Genomic DNA, 21593 nt, shown 5'->3' with positions numbered 1-21593 from the left:
TTCTGCATATGATGAAGGTTCCACATCAGTACTGATATTGAGACAGTACGAGGTGTAAGGGTTGGAACATTTGGTAAATGATAATACAGAGGAAAGGGAGTGGGGAGTGGATGAGGAAAGTGAAGGTTGTTGAGTGTTTAAGTAGTTGCAGTAGAAGTCTTGAAGGTAATGAGGTTGTTGGCGTGGCCTGGTTGAACGGCGCGTGATTTGGTTATCTGGTTGGGGAGAGTTACTGATGGGTAATGCAGATGGTTGAGTGTTTGCTGATGGATAAGATGGAATCAACAGGTCAAAAAGGTCATTGGAGGGATAGGTAACAGTAGTCATGTTGTTATCAGTAGGTGTAGTATTGGGAGATGCAGTTGGCTGCTCCTTGAAGGGAAATTCCATTTCATAAAAGGTAACATTTCGTGAAATGAAAATTTCGCGGGACCTGATGTCTAAAATAACAGAACCCTTGGTTCCTTCTTTATAACCCAGAAAAATTCCTTTTCGTGCTCTAGGAGAGAATTTGGATCGATGAGCACTTAAGGTACTAGCATAACATAGACAACCGAATACCTTTAAGTGAGACAGATTAGGAACTTGATTGTGCAAGACTTCATATGGTGTTTTGTCAGAAAGTAAAGGAGTGCTCAATCTGTTGATGATATGAACTGCATGAGATACACAGTAAGACCAGAGATTCAATGGAAGGTGTGCTTGAAATAGAAGCGCACGTGCCACATTTAAAATGTGCTGATGCTTTCGTTCAGTGACACCATTTTGCTGTGGTGTTTCTACGCATGTTTTCTGGTGTAATATGCCCTTTACTGAATAAGAGTCAGGCATAAGGAACTCTTTGCCATTATCTGAGCGAACAATCTGGACATGGTGCTCAAACTGATTCTCTACCATATTGATGAAGGATTGTAAGTAACCGCGAGTTTCTCCTTTTGAATTCATCAAAACAACCCATGTGAATCTTGAAAAATCATCAACTATAGTTAGAAAATAACGATGATTATGAATAGAGGATACTCCAAACGGTCCCCAAATGTCAATATGCAATAAAGCAAAAATGCGAATGGACTTGCTAACACTGCAAGTATATGGTAATCGTCTTTGATGTGCAAACTGGCATACATCACAAGAAAGATTATGAGTACCGTTTATGTAAGAGGAATTCCTATGCATATGCTTTAAAACGTTTTGGGAGGCATGCCCCAAACGAAAATGCCACAATACATGGGTTGGAAACTGATCCTTATTTCTATACTGAGTACTGTTACAGTAAACGAAGGATTTCTCCATCTTATTATCGCCTTTATCTAAAACTTTAACATCATCTGATCTTTCAATCTTCATGACAAACAACCCATTGTGCCTCTCAGCTGTACCAATCGTCTGCTGAGTAGGCACCTGCTTTATCCAACAAACAGATGCATTGAAAATGAGCATACAGTTAGTTGAATTAAGCAACTGATTTACAGATATCAAATTAACTGTAAAGTTCGGAACATATAGCACATTATTCAATATGAGAAGTGATGAAATAGAGATACTCCCAGATCGTTTAGCATGTACTTTTGAGCCATTTGGAAGTGTGATAGCAATCGGTTTAATTGACTTCATAGTAAAAAACTGATCTTTATCATAGGAAATGTGATCCGTGGCACCAGTGTCCAGGATCCATAATGAAGATTTCTTACCAGCATTGTTTGTATCAGCTGTCATTGCTGTATTGGTAGTTTGAACCACATTCGAAGAGTGAGTGTTATCTTCGTTGAGGCTATGATGTTCAAGAAGTCCCAAGAAACGTTGGTATTGATCCTGTGTGAGCATAACTCCTGGATTTGGATCTGCAGAAGATTCATCACTTGGATCTTGCACAGCTGCATTTGCTGATCGTGTATTGTCTCGTGTCTTATATCCTGGAGAATAGCCTGGAGGATAGCCATGCTTTTCAAAACATGTATCCACTGTGTGATTAAGCTTTCCACAGTGTGTACAAAGTTTTGAATTGCGTCCTCTCCCTACGCCATAGCCACGTCCTCTTCCTCTTTGTGAAAAAGAACCTCGAGTTGGAGTTCGATTCGAAACATAGGCTTTCGATTCAGCAAACACATCAGTATGTGAATTAGAATTTATTTGACGTTCTTGTTGAGAAATGAGAGCAAACACCTTATTCAGATCTGGTAATGGCTCCATGAGCATTATCTGAGAACGGACCTGGATGAATTGGTCATTGAGTCCCTTCAAGAGACGTATAACTTGGATCCTCTCTCTTGATGCACGCACTTCTATCATTGCTCCACAGGTGCATGCAGGAACACATCTGCATACAGGTAACGGTTGGAGAGTTTCTAACTCATCCCACAACGATTTCAGTTCAGTGAAATAATCTGAAACTGAACGATCTCCTTGCTGCAAACGGAACACATCTTCAAGAATCTCAGCAATACGAAAGACACTGGATTGAGCAAAACGCTGCTTCAGATCATTCCAGACCTCTGAAGCACGTTCCATCCACATGACAGAATTGATGATTGGATCTGCAATCGAACGGTGGATCCAAGAAAGAACCATGTTGTTGCAGCGTTTCCATACCGGATAAAGAGGATCTGCAGCTTCAGGCATGTTGACAGTTCCATCAACAAAACAGAGTTTATTCTTGGAGACTAGAGCCATAGTCATCGCTCTGCTCCAATTGTGATAGTTTCTTTCATTCAACTGAAAGGAAACTAGAGCTAAGGATGGTGATTCGCTTGGATGCAAAAAGAACGGATTTGATGGATTCGTGAGATATTCTGGAAGAGAGTTCTGGTTTTGGTTTGCCATTGTGAATGCTATCTTGCAGTAACAAGAATGATGAGAAAGTGCAAGAAAATTAGCGAGAAAAGGCAAGAAAATATCAAGAAAAATACCAGAGCTCTCTTCAGAGCTCTGATACCATATTACAACTTGAATCCATAAAGTGAATAGAATCTGAAAAACTATATTGATACTGAAGCTTGCTGATATTTATATCAGCATGAATACAAGATGACGTAAGCAAAGCTATCTAAAGTTATCTAACAACCCCGCTAATAGAAGAGAATCTAAACTAACTCTAAGCTAACTAACTGAAAACAGAATCGTAACTAATAGGAGTCAGTTAATAGATTACACTGTGAGTAAATAAGTAAATTAAAATAATTAACTGTAACAGGAGGAGAGAAATATAATTTCAACTCTCCACCCCTACAACTAAAACCTAATAGAGCTAGCCTATCAGCACAGCTATTAAGCTCTCTAGGGATAAACTCAAAGTAAACATGTTCAAAAGCATGGACAATTCTCTTGATTTTTCTGAGCAGGGGAGAGTAACCATCCGAATCAGTAGAAGCATTTATGCATAGGAGAGCTTCCTTACTGTCACAACCAATCCATACTTTCTGTACCTGCAAACCAAAGCCAACTCGAGCCCCTGCCAAACCCCCCAAATCTCAGCCTCCAGAATCGAGCAAGTCCCAATGTTGAAAGAAAAGCCACTCAACCAAACTCCACTTGGATCGCAGATGAAGCCTCCACATGCTCCTGCACTAGAATGTTGATTGACAGTCCTATCTACCAGAATTTTAATAGCCTCCTGGTGGTCCTTATTGCTACATTCCATAAAAGAAGTGGGGGATGATTGAATTTTCGGGAAAGGATCCCTATTGCAGTTCAACTTCATATCTCCCAAATAATTCAAAATCTTGCTAATCGAGTCACCAGGCCATGTAAACTCCTAATCATGGATCACAAGATTTCTCCATTGCCAAAGAAACCAACAAGATACAAAAAAGACCTCCTTCCAGGAGTGCCACAACTTGGATGAGAAAGGTGTGCAGATGTTGAGTTTGAACCAGTCAAACTCTTCTACTGTCAAAAAAGAATTAGGAATCATACCTCCAAACCAGCTTTCCCACATAGTCTTAGCCCTTCTGCAATCCCTAAGAACATGCATCAATGACTCTTGCTCAACTAGACAGATTGGACAAAGAATCTCTCCTCCACTCCAATGACAAGTGATACTCCTAGTAGGTAGCTTATCCATAAGAATACAACTATTCTTTATGGACCTTTCCATTTCCAAATGCTTGACCAGATTTTGTCTTTCTCTACATTCGAATCAGCTAACTGACAGTAGGCATTTCGAACCAGAGACCTACTAGGACTATTCCTTACCCAGTTAAGTCTGTCATTTGGTCCATTTGGCATAGGTGGCATCATGCTCTGGAACTTTCCAAGAATGGAGTCATCAAAATACAACTTCAGATAGTCCTATTTCCAATCACCTGTTATAGGATCAGCAATATCACAAATTGTCAGCTTTAAATCAGGATCAGGAGGCTTCACAGTAGCAAAATCAAACAGATTACACTCCCATCCACCAGCAATCCGACCAGAACAGGATTGAGTTTCCATTTCCCACCTCCCAGCTCAGATATTGATCCAATTTGGTTCTAGCTTGACAAATATTCTTCCATAAGGAAGAGTCACTCTTTCATGCAATAAAACCTCTTATGGGATCAAGTTTTCTACCATATTTGCCAAGGAGAACTTTGGCCCAAAGGCTATCTTGGTCATTAATAAGCATCCAAGATATCTTTTGCATGAAAGCTTCATTTTGGATTCTGAGCTTGATAATACAAGGTCACCACACTCCTTAGGCTTGCATAATTGGTCCCAAGCAACATAATGAGCCTTCCTTATTTCATCTGTATCTCCCCAAATGAACTTGCGTTGTAATTTTCCAATATCCTGGCATATATGTATTGGCAGAGCATTATTCTGCATATGATACAGTGGGATAGCAGAAATAACACTCTTTGCCAATGTGATTCTCCTAGCCATAGACAAGGACTTGGCTTTCCATCCTTGAAGCCTATTCTGCACTCTAGACAAGACATTAGCATAATGATTTCTTCCAATCCTTCCATGTCTCATTAGTCCTCCCAAATAACAGCCAATATTCTTAACCACCTTGAATCCACTGACATCCGAGATAGAGTTCACAGTCTCCTGAGGAGTATTTCTAGAGAAATAGATGCAGTATTTCTCCATACTCACACATTGCCCTGACATTCTAGAAAACTTGTCTAAACAATCAGAAATGCACTCCAGCTGACTTAAGGATGCTTCAGCAAACATGATAATGTCATCTGCAAACATCAAATGGGAGATTTGAGGTCCTGATCTACTTGCTTTTATTGGGTGCCAACTCTTTCTCCCCACTTCATCCATAATTAGATGCGAAAGCTTTTCTATGCAAAGAACAAATAAGTAAGGGGATCAGAGATCCCCTTGTCTTATTCCCCTTTGAGGCTGAAATCCTGATGTTTTGGCACCATTCCATAAAACCTCAATGAAAGGACTTGTAACACAACCCATGATCACATCAATCAAATCACCAGGCAACTTCACCTCCTCAAGGACAGATTTAATAAAACTCCAATTGAGTCTATCATATGCCTTCTCTAAATCAATCTTGATAGAAAAGAAACTCTTCCTCCGTTTCATCCTATGCATGGAATATATAAGCTCTTGGACAATGATAATATTATCTTGGATATTCCTCTTAGGGATAAAGCTAACCTGGTTAGGAGCAATAAGATTCCCTATAAAAGGCTTAATCTTATTAACCAGAATTTTGCTAAGCCCTTTGTAGACTGTATTGCAGAGAGCAATAGATCTAAATTGCTTCATAGAGCAAGGTCTATCAACCTTAGGAATCAAAGTAAAAAGAGTTTGGTTGATCTCTTTAATTTGATCTGAATTACTGAAATACCACTTCATGCTGTTAAAAACTTGCTCTTTAACCAATTCCCAATTCCTATGGAAAAATAGTGCAGGGAATCCATCCGGACCTGGAGTTTTCAAAGCTGGCATTTGAAAGAATGCCCTCCTGACTTCCTCCTAAGATATATTCACAGACAGCAGCTTCCTATCCTCCTCACTGATACTTGGCCAGGAATACACAGTCTGACTCCAATCAGTTTCAAGCGCGTCTTTCTTGAAAAGGTTGGAGTAAAAACTCCTAGCAAGATCAATCAGCTCTTCTTCTCCAAAAACCCAGCCACCCTCATTATTCTGCAGCTTTAGAATTTTATTTCTCTTTCTTCGGATCAAGGTGCTAGTGTGATAGAACCTAGTATTTCTATCACCACCTTGATCCAATCACCCCTTGATTTTTGGTACCAGATCTTCTCTTCTTGATCAAGGATTTCATCTAGCTCTTTGATTAGCTTGGCTTCCAAATCCTCCAAGTGAAAACTGCCATGCAAGCACATCTGTTTTTGGATTCCATCCAACTGAGCAATCACCCTATTCTTTCTGCCCAATGTAAAACCAAATACTTCCTTATTCCACTCCTTGACCACAGGGATGAATGAGACTAAACTATCCAGCAGCTTGGAATCATGATCCCAATTAGCTTTGAGGAAAGTATTAAATCTAGCATCATTTTGCCAGACAACCATGAATCTAAAGGGTCTCTCTCTCCAGCAATAATCCCCTTTATCCAAAGGGACCAAAACAAGGCAGTGATCTGAAAATAACCAAGGGAGATTCAGGACATCAGCATCCTCAAAACAGGTTCTCCACAAGTCATTTGCAACTGCTCTATCCAACCTTTTATACACTCTTTCCAAATGAAGAAATTTAGGCCCCTTCCAAGAAAATCTGTTACCTCCACCACCTAAGTCCATTACCCCACAAGCATCCAGTACATCACAGAACATATTACATCTGTTAATATCAACTGGCCCACCTCCCTTCTTTTCAGAAACAGAGGCAATTTCATTGAAATCTCGTGACAACATCCAAGGATTATTCATAGTCCTCCCAATGTGTTTCAATTCTTCCCACAACACTCTTCTCTTCTCTTCTTGGGGACTAGCATAAACTGTTGTCCAAAAGAAACCTTCTTTGCCCGAGAATTCAACCCAAACATGAAGCTATCATCTAATTTGATGACGTGATTAGCCAAGAAAATAAAAATAAAAATAAAATTCAGAATCTCACCGCATTAATATTCCGTCATTCTCGCAATCTTGGAAATTAACAATAGAATCCCAATTATGAAGAACATCAAATCTATAAAAAAAAATCTTTTAATTCTTTCAAAAATAAAAATAATTACTAATGAGATTCTCTTGCAAATTGTAATTTTTTTCTAAAATCATTTAGAAGATTCTCTTGTATCACTAAGGAGATTTCCTAAATAATTATTCATTGAAAATACTTACTAAAAGTAAATATAAATAAAACTAATCATCATGATAAAAAAGCGTGACGCAAATTCTCAATTAATGTAAACCATACGCGAAGCGAAGTGAGGAGGAAGCATGAAAACGACGCCGTTAAAGTAAAAAACTCAAACCTCTCATATTATTTTCCTTTCCAAAAAAAATAAAAAAATAAAATGAAATCTTATCACCAAATCAAATCTAAGATTTCACGTTCAAATAGAATAGACGAAACGAATAATAACAATAATAATAATAATGATTATTATTAATATTTTTTGTAACAATTTTTTTTATAAGTAATTAAAATTGTGTGAGCAAAATTGCAAAGGGGAAAGGAAAGTTTGTTTGCGTGTGTCTGTGTTGTGTGGGAGAGTGCCCTGAGTGTACCTTTCCCCTATCTCTCGCCGGCGCTGTCGTCGGAATTTCCGTTATTGATTTTCTCCGGTAACCCGGAATCGATTGAATTTTCGAATCCCTAATTGTTTGATATTACGATTAAGTGTTTTTTATCAATTCAAAATACCCATTCTTTTTTGTTATTGAGTCGTTGTGATGGACGATTATGCGAGTAGCGACGACGAATATCATTACTCCTCCGATCAGGATGATTCCATCGATGCCTTCGAAAACGACGACCAAGATTACCCCTTGCTCAATTCCAAGGGTCCCACTACTCAGGTATTCCCATCGTTCCCTTTCGGTTTTTCTTTTTCCAATAGGTCTTTGGGGAATCCCAATTTTTCCATCTTCTTTTTCTTCTTTTTAAAAAGCTCAGTTTTTTTGGGGTTCCTTCTGACGATGATTTACGTGTTTTTTTCTTTTTTTTCTTTTTTCTTTTACTTATCACTATGTGGGTGAATTGATTGTTATCTTCATTAAGTGCATTATTTTGTACTGTATGAACGTAATTTGTTGAATTCGTATTTGATACTGAGTCTATGGTAGGAATTGGAAGTGTTTCTACTTTTGACAGTTAGCCTGGTTGTGATTTTTCATGGGTTTATACTTCATGGTTATGTGATCATAGGATTAATTTTTTTATTTATGACTATGATGTGAAGCTGGATTCTTTGCATATTTTCCTTAGACTGACTATGTTCTGCTGAACTACTTTTCCACTTGCAGGTGATTACAAAGGAATCACTGCTCGCTGCACAGGTAACATGAGAAAAAGAAGAATTTCTCTTAGTATGTTTCATTCAGATTAAAATGTATTTTTAGGTTTTACTGAGATACCTATTCACATTTGTGCAGAAAGAGGATTTGCGTAGAGTGATGGACATGCTTTCCCTTAGAGAGCAACATGCACGTACACTGCTTATTTTTCATCGTTGGGATGTGGAGAAGTTGTTTGCAGTTTATGTAGACAAGGGGAAAGCATTTCTGTTTGCTGAAGCTGGTGTTAGTGTTGATGAACATCGTGACTCTAATTCACCTGTTAGTTCTTCAGTAATGTGCGAAATCTGCATAGAGGATGTTCCTGGTGATGAAGCAACAAGAATGGACTGTGGTCACTGCTTTTGCAACAACTGTGAGTGTTTGTTTGTTTGTTTTGTTATTCATGGCCTTTCCAAGATTTCATACATAAAAATTCTATATCTTTTCAACAAGAGTATTAGGTGTTTGGTGGCTGGCATGGCTTATAATGTTTTTCATTGATAATGCAGTTAGTAAGGGTCTACGCTAGCCTTTTTTAAATCCTTATCAAAGATTGATCACTGATTGTGATATGTTGTGATTTCACTATTAATGGTTGAACTCGCTAGGATTTGAAGTGTTATCAGAAATTTTTTTTCTTTGTTATCTTTTACACAATAATTAGAAATTCATGCAAAATTCATTTGTAAGCTTTTTCCATATTCATGTTTATTTTTACAGGTTGGACAGAGCATTTTCTTGTCAAGATAAATGAGGGTCAAAGTAAACGAATTAGATGCATGGCACACAAATGCTATTCCATTTGTGATGAAGCTGTTGTAAGAACTCTGCTCAGTAGAAAGCACCCTGATATGGCAGAGAAATACGAACGCTTTCTTCTTGAATCCTACATTGAAGACAATAAGAGAGTTAAATGGTGTCCTAGCACGCCTCATTGTGGGAATGCAATACGCATTGAGGATGATGAATTATGTGAGGTAGAATGTTCATGTGGTTTACAATTTTGTTTTAGTTGCTTGTTAGAAGCACACTCCCCTTGTTCATGTTTGATGTGGGAGCTTTGGGCTAAGAAGTGTCGAGATGAATCAGAAACTGTTAATTGGATAACTGTTCATACGAAGCCTTGTCCAAAGTGCCACAAACCGGTGGAGAAGAATGGCGGTTGTAACTTGGTTAGCTGTATCTGTGGCCAAGCATTTTGGTGAGTATTCCTCCTTCCTGAATTATATATTCTCGTCCAACTTTTTTCTGTTCATTAGTGTTTTCTGTGTAATTATTTTCCATTTTGGTTATAAAAATTCGGTTAATTTTAAGTATGGTAATGGGGATCTGGAGTTGAAGCCACCTATGACTTTCCAGGCTAACATTAACTTATGTTTTCCATAATAATTTTCCTTTTATGGTGCAGTTGGCTGTGTGGTGGAGCTACTGGGCGAGACCATACTTGGTCAAGTATAGCTGGTCATAGCTGTGGTCGCTACAAAGACCATGAAAAAACATCTGAACGGGCAAAGCGGGATCTATATCGATATATGCACTATCATAACCGTTATAAAGCTCACACAGACTCCTTTAAGCTTGAAAGTAAACTGAAAGAGACTATACAAGGGAAGATTGCTATTTCAGAAGAAAAAGATTCTACACTCAGAGATTATAGCTGGGTAAATAATGGACTCTCCAGACTATTCAGATCCAGGCGTGTCCTATCATATTCATATGCATTTGCATTTTATATGTTTGGAGATGAGCTTTTTAAGGATGAAATGTCAGAAGCTCAAAGGGAAATAAAACAGAACTTGTTTGAGGATCAACAGCAGCAACTTGAGGCAAATGTAGAAAAGCTCTCTAAAATTTTGGAGGAGCCATTTGAAACCTTTTCAGATGATAAGGTTATGGAGATAAGGATGCAGATAATCAATCTGTCGACAATTATCGACAAACTTTGTCAAAAAATGTGAGTGCTGTTTTAAATAAGATCCTAGTACATATCTAACTTTTGACATTGATTTGATTGTGCATTCTGATATTTAATGCAGGTATGAGTGCATCGAGAATGATTTATTGGGTTCTCTCCATATTGGCATGCACAGTATAGCTCCATATAAGTCAAAGGGTATAGAGAGGGCATCAGAACTTTCAGTTTGTTGGAGCAATAAAGCAAATAATACTGGTAAATGTTGTTGGGTTTTGTTTGAATAGTTAGCTGGACCAAAACTTTTTGCATTAGCCCTCTGTGATACTTTTCTCATACTTTATGAAGGAGAAGTTTTGGTTGAGCTAATCAATATTCTGACTTGTTTTCAAACAACTAATTTTTTTATGGTTTTGGGGTTTTGATTTGTTGCAGCATTTTTTCCCCTTTGTTTTGTATAAAAACAAAGAGGCACTGATATCATTCAACACATGCTATGATTAGTCGTGTTTTAATAGACTTTTTTCCTTTTGACTGTATTACATCATCAGTGATTGCTATGATTCAATTCAACACATGCCATACTTTGTGATTATGTTGGAATTTTGATAGACTCTTCTCTCAAATTGAGAAGTGTTCTCCTTAATGCTCCATTACAAGTATACATGTCTCAATATGCATATATGTGGGGAGGTTACAGTTACCGGGACAATTTGATTTTGGATTTTAATAGAATTCTTGAGAGACACCATTGATGCAAGAGAGAGAGAGAGAAAGAGAGAGAGAGAGAATCTTTATTATGAAGAGCACACATTACACAATGCTACACTCTATTAATATATAGAGTGTGAGAATGCTGACTCAGCAAGTGAGTCAGTTCTAACAAACAAACCGTATAACAGAAAGCTAAAACAGAAAGGGAGATGAGGATATGATACATGCATGTGTACAATAGCAGAAAGTAAACCACTACTTATCTAATACACCCCCGCAAACTCAGGGATCTTGAGGCAGGGAATCAAGAACCCTGAGTTTGGTTCTTAACTCAGCAAAACGTCCAGGGGAAAGAGCCTTAGTCAGAGTATCTGCCAGTTGATCTGAAGCAGGAATGTGCGAGACAACAAGCTCATGAGCAAGCACACGTTCGCGAACAAAGAAGATATCCGATTCCATATGCTTAGTTCGAGCATGTAAAACAGGATTATGAGAGAGGGCAACAGTGCTCAAGTTATCACAGAAAATGCGTGGAGTAACATAGGGAACCTGTAACTCACGAAGGAGGGATTGAACCCACAAAATTTCAGCACAAGTAAGAGCTAAACTTCGATACTCAGCTTCAGTTGTTGAGTGTGCTACCAAGGTTTGTTTCTTGGACCACCAAGAAATGAGATTAGGACCCAAGAAGAGAGCAGCACCAGATGTAGACCGGCTATCATCAGGATCACTAGCCCAGTCAGCATCACAAAATGCTGTAATAGAGAGAGGATGTTGAGGAACAACCCTTTGAAGCACAAGACCATATGTAATAGTCCCTTTTAAATATCTGAGAATTCTTTTAACTATTTTCCAATGATCATCTAGTGGCTGCCCCATGAATTGACAGACCTTATTGACTGCATAGCTGATTTCTGGACGGGTTATGGTGGCATATTGAAGTGCACCCACAACTGACCTGTAGAGATGAGGATCTGAGAAATAATTAGAGCCAAAACGTGAGAGCTTACAGCTAGTGGGCATGGGAGAGGAGATGCCTTTTGCATCAAACTTGGCAGCTCGAGTAAGTAAATCCCGAATGTATTTGCCTTGTGACAGAATCAAACCACCAGAACCATGAGGCTTTACTTCAATTCCAAGAAAGAAATCCAAGGTGCCAAGGTCTTTGAGAGCAAATTGAGAATGAAGTTGAGTAATCAAAAATTGAATGTAGGCAGCATCAGTACCAGTGACTGTTATGTCATCCACATACACAAGGATATAAGTGCAGCGAGAAGAAGTTTTGGAGATGAATAAGGAAGGGTCACAGCAGCTGGACTTGAAGCCAAACAGCATCAAAGCACCTTTCAACTTATCAAACCATGCTCTAGGGGCCTGCTTAAGCCCATACAAAGCCTTGTTGAGCTTGCACACAAGGTTCTTATCTGAATTCTCAAAACCAGGGGGCTGACTCATGTACACATCCTCTAGCAAATCACCATTGAGGAAGGCATTGTTGATATCAAGTTGCCTAAGGGACCAAGAGTGAGTAAGTGCAAGAGTAAGCATGATCCGAATGGTAACAGGTTTGACCACTGGTGAGAAGGTTTCATTATAGTCAAAACCTTCTTGTTGATGAAACCCCTTTGCCACTAACCTTGCCTTATACTTGTTCACTGTGCCATCAGGATTTTCTTTAACTTTAAAGACCCACTTGCAACCAATTGACTTCCTGTTAGAGGGCAAAGAAACAAGAGTCCATGTATTGTTATTCATAAGTGCATTGTATTCAGCCTTCATGGCATCAACCCAATGTGGACTGGCTAAAGCTTGCTTCACAGTAGAAGGTTCTGTATAAGCAAGAAGAGCAGTGGATCTGGCCAGAGATTTGGATCTAGTCATAATAGAATGAGGAGGAGAGGATTCCCTTAGAGAAGAAGGGGGAAAATACTCAGAACTTGAGGAGGGAGAAGACTCAGAAGCAGGAGATAAGGACAGTGGGTTAGATGTTGTAGAAGAGGAATTAGAGGACTGCATTGGAGTTGCAGGAACACTACTATGTGACGCAGGAACAGAGGATGGCAATGATGATACAGAAGCTGTACAGGGAGAAGAAGAAATGGGTGAACTGGACTTAGAAGATGGCTGGGGAGATTGCTGAAAAGAAGAAACTGGTGAAGAAAAAGACTCAGACATCAATGGAGACATTAAAGGTATCTGAGCAGAAACTGGAATAGTAGGGGAAGGATCAGCTGTAGTGTTAGTCCAAAGAGCATAAGGAAACCTATATTCATTGAAAAGAACATCCTTTGAAATATAGGTTCGGCCATCTTTATTTAAACAAACATATCCTTTATGACTTGTGGAATAACCCAGGAATACACACTCTTGTGAACGAAACTCAAGTTTATGACGATTATAAGGTCTAAGAAATGGAAAACAAGCACATCCAAACACTTTAAGAAACTGATAATCTGGATTATGATGATACAGCTTTGTATAAGGAACAACAAAATTTAAGGATGCTGTTGGAAGCCTATTGATAACAAACACAGCTGAAAGAAAGGCATAGTCCCAAAAGGATAATGGTAGGGAGGCATGAGACAACAAGTTTAAACCTAGCTCAACAATATGACGATGTTTGCGCTCTACAACACCATTTTGATGATGGGTGTGAGGGCAAGCAAGTCTGTGAATGATGCCATGGTGTTTGAGATAATCAGTGAAAGGTCTAAATTCCCCACCCCAATCAGTTTGTAAGGCTTTAATGGGAAGTTGAAACTGAGTTGTTATCAAGGAATGAAACTGTTTGAAAATGGAAAGAGCATCAGATTTTTGTTTTAACAGATAAATCCAAGTGTATCTGGTGTGAGCATCGACAAAAGAAATATAGTAAGTGTATCCCAAGGTAGATTTAAAAGGAGCTGGTCCCCATAAGTCACTATAGACAAGAGCAAAAGGTGTCTCATACACAGTTTGTCATACAGCATGAAGAGCAAAAATCACTAACTTGTTTATTAGAAATTGAAATATTACAAGAGTTAAGCACTTTTGTCAAGGTTACATGATTGGGGTGCCCCAAACGACAGTGCCATAGAGAGTATGTAGAATTTGAAGGTACACAAGTTTGACTAACAGTATAAGGCTGATCAACAGCTCGATTTTCACTCTCAACAAAATTACAGTGAGGAAAATTATCTGTATTAACAATTGAAGGACTTGTTTGACTAACACTACAAGGCTGATCAACAGCTTTATTATCACTTTCAACAAAAGTACAGTGGTTAAAGCTTTCAGTTGAAGGACTGGAACGGATAGAAGACTTGAGAGAATGAGCTTGACTCAAAGCAAGGGAAATGTCTGAAAAACGATAAAGACCATCATTGCCAAGTACTCCACGAAGAAGAATGTCATGAGTGTCCTGCGATTTTACAAAGCAAACACTTGGATGAAACTCAAAGTAGACAGAGTTATCTTTAGCAAATTGACTAACACTCATAAGATTTTTCATGATAGATGGAACAAGTAATAGATTTTTGAGATGTAAGCATCTGTGAGAATCATACGGTGAAATAAATTTTGTGGAACCAACAGCTTGAATAGCCAAACCTTGCCCATTACCAATGATGACCTGATCTGAACCACTCAATTGTTGGCTCCGTAGTAAGTTCAGAGGACTCGAAGTCACATGATGAGAGGCACCTGAATCTGGGAACCACTCAAGAGCTGGAGCAAAAGATGGAGTTGGAAGCAAACCAGGTTGTGCAACAATCATAACCTGAGGAGATGGCCTAACATACTGATACGACCTTTGTTGAGTCTGTAGAGGTTGTCTCTGAGCAAAGTATGGTCCATTTGATTGAGTTTCTGGAGAAGGAAGAGTGGGCACAAAGTCTTCATCAAAACGATGCCAACAACTCTTCACGTCATGACCATACTTGTGACACAACTGACAATACATGTTTTGTCTGCTTCCACGCCCTCTACCTCTGTTAGCTCTGCTATTATAGCGTCCTCGTCCTCTATATGAAACATTAGAACGAAGAGAATCATCACCTTCCCTCTGTACAGAGGTCTGACCAGTGCTCTGTTCCTGAGTTGCAAAAACAGGGGCAAACAGAGGAGTAGAACCAGACGTGTTACTCTGTTTTTGAGCAACATTCACAGTGACTGAATCAAGAAGAGACTCATTCTGCTTTAACAGCATCTGTTCATGCGTCATTAACTCAATGGCTAGATCTTCAATCGAGTAGGGATTTTCTCTTCCATGAACAGTAGTCACAAACACGTTGTATTCAACTGGAAGTCCTTCCAGTATGTAATCAGTTCTATCTTCGTTCGTAACTGGATTTCCTATGGCTTTGAGAGAATCACAGAGGCTTTTGATGCGAGACAAGTAATCTTTGGCAGTTCTAGTTCCTTTCTTTATAGATCTGAATTCTGAACGTAAATGACGAGATCTGGACTTCATGACTCCATGAAAAAGCTTGTGGATCTTATCCCAAGCTTCGTGAGCATACTGTACTCCTAGTATCTCGTTCAAAACAGATTCAGAGATAGTGGACAAGAGCCAAGATAAAAGCATAGAGTCTTGTGTGAGCCATTGAATATACGCTGGATTCTGAATCTCATTCAAACGATCTTCTTCAGACTCATATTGAATAGGAATTTTTGGATTCACAAGGTGACGATGAAGTTGATGCGATGTTATAATCGGTTCAACTATCTGATTCCAGAGCAGATAATTGTCATCTGTAAGCTTCACTGTAACTTGATGATTGAAGAGAAGAGGAGCACGATTTTCCATTGACGTTGCTTCTCTGTTCGACTTCAAGGATGCTGGAGCACTGTTACCAGCTGTAGCACTATCTTCAGAGTTGGATGCGGAAGACATAGTGAAGAACGATGATGGATCAGGCCCTCAAGATGAGAGCTCTGATACCATAATAGAATTCTTGAGAGACACCATTGATGCAAGAGAGAGAGAGACAGAGAGAGAGAGAGAGAGAATATTTGGATCTGAATCTTTATTATGAAGAGCACACATTACACAATGCTACACTCTATTAATATATAGAGTGTGAGAATGCTGACTCAGCAAGTGAGTCAGTTCTAACAAACAAACCGTATAACAGAAAGCTATAACAGAAAGCTAAAACAGAAAGGGAGATGAGGATCTGATACATGCATGTGTACAATAGCAGAAAGTAAACCACTACTTATCTAATAGATTTTAACCTTGCTTTCTTCTTCTTCTTTTTTTCGTGAAATTAATTTTGCTTGAAAAATGATTTTTTGAAAACTGAAGTACTAAGTTTTCATATCAACATCAACATCAACTATACATTTATCTAAAACTAATTAGGATTGATGGTACAAATAAAAAGTAAGAATAGATTGAGGGAAAGAAGAAAAATAAAAATAAAAAATAAATAAGTTTTCAGATGAATGAACATATTACATATTTACATATGCTTGTGGTGCTTATCCAAGTTCTTAAGTTGTTTTGTTTATTATTATTATTTTGATTTCTTCCAGTTTTACTTTTACAAAAATTATGATATGAAATATGGTGCCAACTCGTTAATTTATATAATTGATCATTGGTATTGTATTATGTTATGAATGTTCATATATATATGTTTTCTTCAGTTTGACTTTGTGGATGCTCATCAGAATGTTACTGAGTGAAAAGGATTATTGTATATGCTGCAAGCGTGTAGGTGGAACGGCAGAAGTTGATCGGCCTTCTGGATCGGGGAGTTCAGATGAGGGTGGATGTTCTTCTCGTAAGCGTGCTAGAAAAGAGGGTCTTGGAGGTGGTGGTGGTGGTGGTTTTTTTGATCTAAACTTGCCAGCAGAGCTTGTAGACAGAAATTGACGACTTGAGTCCCTTATATATAATACATACTGGCGTACAGGTCTAACATATATTTGCTTTGCTGGAATTAATTATTTTGAATATCACACTAATCTCAGCAAGGTCTGCTGAGATATGTTTCCAAAGTTCCTTATTCCTACCTCGTCTGCCTTTTCTTTTCTATTTGAAATCCTAGCTGTATATAGCCTCAATGGGGCTTTTATATGCTACTAGTTTATGTAAATGTCTACTTGGGAATTTCTAGCAGCAGCACCCTTGAGGCCAACTAGGATGTTTTTATTCTTATCTTATGGAGTTACATTACATGTGAAGGTAACTTCACTGATTTTTCTTCTCTTCTCTGTTTTTCGGGGTTTTTTTTTTTTGGTTAAAGATAAAGTTAGCAACTGCTCTCTCTCTCTCTCTCTCTCTGCGTTTTGTGTATTTTTTTTTTTAGCAAGACTTTATATATTCTTATAACAGTTAACAACTTTATATAAAATGTTATTATCCATTTAACTGCTAATTATCATGTTCATCATTAGTAGTAATTTTATGTATTTCAGACATATATTACTATAATTTTTGAGTATAAAATAGTTTTACATTGATGTGAAATTTTATAAGTATTATTTACAAAAATTGTCATGTGAAGCTATTTAATGAGATAAGAGTGATGTCAATATATATATATATATATATATATATATATATATATAATAGGATATTATACTTATATTTTTTTATGCCTATTTTTTTAAAGGGAGAAAGAAATAATAGAAGTTATTTGAGATTCTGATCTAATAGCGTTAAAGATGAATAGGTATAAAAAAGATATGTATAATATCTTATCCTATATGTGTCTACCAGAGAGAAAGTAAAAGATTTTTTTTAATTTAAATATCAAATAAATAACATTAATTTTAATCAAAATTCTTTCAAAGGATAAATATTTTTTTTTCTATTTTTTTAAAACCATAAACAAAAATGTATCCACACCTTTTAGAACATCTTGTAGAGAACACGCTCAAAACCAGCGAAGCACGGACGCGCACATTTTCTTAAAAATTGTGTGTTGGACACTGATACTGACACGTTCTGATAAGCGGTTAATATTTTGGAACATGCGGCCAATGCTCTGACACATTTTTGCGACACACAGTCAACTTTTTTCGGCACACTTCCGATACGTTGCTTTTTTAGATGCTAGTTTTATTTTATTAACCAAACATAAAAAATAATAGTTTATAAATCAATTTTTTTTGTTATGAAACTTAACACGAAAAATTAACAATGTATTATTTTTGTTTATATTTATGTTATGAAATTTGAATATTTGATTGATTATATGACTTATTATGGACTGCTATATGTATTAAATATAAATTATATTATATATATTAAAAATATTATTTAATATCAAAACGTGTCCTGACATATAAAAATATGACATTTTATAAAATTAACATATCAGCGTGTCTCAATGTGAATATCGGTACAACATGTCTCAAAATAGTTTCAATTGTGATTTTATGGTCAAGTAATAGGCAAAAAAAATTAGTTTATTGCTTTTTTAATAAAAATTTACGAAAATGTAGACGTTTTGAAATTAATTACGAAAATATAGCAATCAAAGACGCCCACGTGGGGCGTGACCAAGTTGGAGAGAGACACGCACAATGTGGGCGTGACCGAGGAGAGAGAGACACGCTCCATCTGGGCGTGTTTCACCAGGTGCTGCCACGTGTCACATAAGTCAATAATTTGACCGTAAAACTTTGGAAGTCCATAACTTTTGACTCGGGTATTCGAATTAGGTAATTGTTTTTTTGATTCCACATAACTTTTCGAGATCTACGTAATGACACCTCATTTGACATATTTTGTCTCTCACAAAAAAAATGAATTTACAATAATACCATAATTATTAAAAATGATCTATAATTATTAAAAATGACATGACTTTGTTACCTTATAATTATTACTAAAAATAATCTAAGATTTTTATAATCATGAACAAAAACTTAAAAATCAAAATAAAATGAAAAGCACTCACTTAACTTTTTAATATAAATTATTTGATATTCTGTCACCGACAGATGTTAACCGAATAAAATTATAAATTTCATAAATTCTTCATTCAAAATTTTAATATATATCTCAATAACATACATAATTAACCGTATCATAACTTACCATAATCATAAGGATATTTATTATGAATGTTTCTAATCATAACAGTGATTTTCTGCTTATTAATTTGAGTTTAAACGTTCTTATGGTATTATTATTGTGAATTTAATTTTTTTTTAGAGACAAAATATGCCAAATGAAGTGTCATTACGTATATTTCGAAAAGTTATGTGGAATAAAAAAAAAATTACCTAATTCGGATACCCGAGTGAAAAGTTATGGACTTCCAAAGTTTTACGATCAAACTGTTGACTTTTGTGACACGTGGCAGCACCTGGTGAAACACGCCCAGATAGGACGTGTCTCTCTCCTCAGTCACGCCTAGATTGGGTGTGTCTCTCTCCAACCGTTCACGCCCTTATGGGACGTGTTTCACTGCTATATTTTCATAATTAATTTCAAAACGCAATAAATTAATTTTTTGTTATTACTTATTCATAATTTTTTATTAAAAAAAGCAATAAACTAATTTTTTTTCCCCAAGTAATAAGTCAAAAAAGTTGACAGGTTAACGAATTCTATTAGCGTTCGCATTTCTATGATAAAAGTGTTAGCGAGTGGCACAAATTGTGAAATTTCTTACCTTCCTTTTCCTAAAAAGGGAATTTTGTTTCTTTATTAACCCATATTTTTTTTATAATATCTTTTAAGTTTTAAAATTTTTCCCATTTTAATATGAATGTACCTATATCTGTTGCACAATTAAGAAATAATAACAGGGGAGGTTATGCTTATCATTTTTTCTTATTACTTCTTATTATCAAATTTTAATTATTGATTTTTGTCAATATAACAATTATAATTTATTGAGAATTACTAATTAATTAACAAGTATAACACAATAAATTATAATTGTTAGATTAATAAAAATCAATAATTAAGATTTGATAGTAAAAAATAGTAAAAAAAAAAATACTAAATATAACATCTTCCATAATATAAACAAAAATAAATAAAATATTAATTGCAAAACAAAATAAACGAGACGAAAAGAATGTTTGTGTAATATATATATATATTTTTTTAATTTACATGTCGGGAATAGCTTTATAACGTCAATCTGAACTTGCAACTTGAGCTATGCTCCCATGTGCCATCTTTGGCAACTTCGAAAACTTGTTCACGTCATCATGACTATTTAAATTAAAATCTTTTATGCCAATTTATGTATATTTAATTCGGGATTAATATTTCATATGCTATAAGAAATAATTTTATCACTTACACATACGTAAAAATGTGTGAAACTTATGTGAGGTCATGTGAAGAGAAGAAAGTGAAAAAAATATGGGACTTATACATTTTTTATATTTATATAAAAGATTAAATTTATTTCTTACCATGAGAGACATTAAACCCATTTATTTATGAGTTCTTCTTCCAAAAAAATTATTTTGGTGAATGTAAGGGGCAGAAGTTCCAGTTATTTCTCCAAAAATGATAATATAAAGATTTTTAATTTTAGTTAATCTATAACTGACTTTAACAAATAAATAAATAGAGGTTTGAAATGGAGTCGCATCCTATCTCCCTAAACTTTTATGAAAAAAATGAAGGGTAAATAATTTTTCGAGAAGATAAGTTATCTCTGGTGAGCTCAAAACGATGTTATTTTGGAATAAAAATCAAGATATTTTTGTAATTCTAATATATTGCAAGGTTATATTAGTCTTTATCACTATAATTTTTTAATCTTATAACCCTAAAATGACGTCGTTTTGAATTTACTAGAGATAACTTTATCTACATTGATTCAAAAAATATTTTTCCCAAAAATGAAATATAAAAATTATTGTCTTAATGTTCATAAATAATTAATTTGTGAACATCCAACCATTCTCCGTGGTTATTTTGTTACAAAATTTTCAGTTAAGTGTTTCTCATATTAAATGACATAAAATTAAGTCATTTTAAGGGAGAAATAGACACAAAATAATATTTTTTATTTAAAATTTAAATTAAAAAAACCACTTTCTTCTTTATGATTTTCATTTCTTGTGTTTATCTCTCTCCTAAAATGATATAATTTATATCCTTTAAAAGAACAAACATCAAACCCAAATTTTCAAACTATTAAAAACTTTCTATTCATATTAAATTTAGCCTTTGATGTTAGAGATTGATATAAATCATTAAAAAGGCCATCACCTAACACCTTAAGGTTTTAGTGGTTCTTTACATGGTATCAGAGATTGAGTGACTACAAAGTCAAAAGTTTGATCGTTAACGCCTCCACTTTAAAGTAGAATTAAAACAAAAAGCGTCCAAAGGACTCTTGTGTGAGGGAGTGTGTTAGAGATTAATATAAATCATTAAAAAAAACTCTCATCCAACACCTTAAGATTTTGGTTGAAGTAATTCTTTACATTATCCCAACAATATTCCTGCGAGATTATTTGGGCAATAATATATCTCAATTTGGATTAGGAGTATGCAATCGTAAAACTCATTATGATATCTAACTACGCTGTCAATTTCTCTTGCTGTGGACAAATGAATATCCGGTAAAATGTTCTTAAAT

At 36.0% G+C, this 21593-nt stretch overlaps 1 protein-coding gene across 7 annotated transcripts; it reads left to right on the top strand.

The window, feature by feature from the left end:
* Positions 1 to 7595: 7595 nt before the first annotated feature.
* Positions 7596 to 17333, top strand: LOC133302202 (probable E3 ubiquitin-protein ligase ARI1). 7 transcript variants are annotated; one of them, XM_061501981.1, is made up of 8 exons: positions 7596 to 7934; positions 8382 to 8414; positions 8511 to 8787; positions 9135 to 9615; positions 9823 to 10368; positions 10451 to 10584; positions 15065 to 15084; positions 16715 to 17333. In XM_061501981.1, the coding sequence occupies exons 1-8, from the start codon at positions 7809 to 7811 to the stop codon at positions 16898 to 16900; spliced, it is 1803 nt and encodes a 600-aa protein (XP_061357965.1). In that variant the 5' UTR covers positions 7596 to 7808; the 3' UTR covers positions 16901 to 17333. The 7 variants fall into 7 exon arrangements, with proteins under 7 accessions (XP_061357965.1, XP_061358142.1, XP_061358083.1 ...); XM_061502158.1 differs by lacking the exon at positions 15065 to 15084 and adding an exon at positions 15257 to 15268 and having other exon boundaries at positions 10451 to 10590; positions 16743 to 17333; XM_061502099.1 differs by lacking the exon at positions 15065 to 15084 and adding an exon at positions 10845 to 10862 and having other exon boundaries at positions 10451 to 10590; positions 16743 to 17333.
* Positions 17334 to 21593: the final 4260 nt, after the last annotated feature.

This window comes from Gastrolobium bilobum, unplaced genomic scaffold (genome assembly GCF_033153095.1).
Source record: "Gastrolobium bilobum isolate Gb01-03AN ecotype WA unplaced genomic scaffold, APGP_CSIRO_Gbil_v1 utg8016, whole genome shotgun sequence".
NCBI lineage: Eukaryota > Viridiplantae > Streptophyta > Magnoliopsida > Fabales > Fabaceae > Gastrolobium > Gastrolobium bilobum.
The sequence above is the reverse complement of the archived record's forward strand: the minus strand, read 5'-3'. Positions and strand labels throughout refer to the sequence as shown.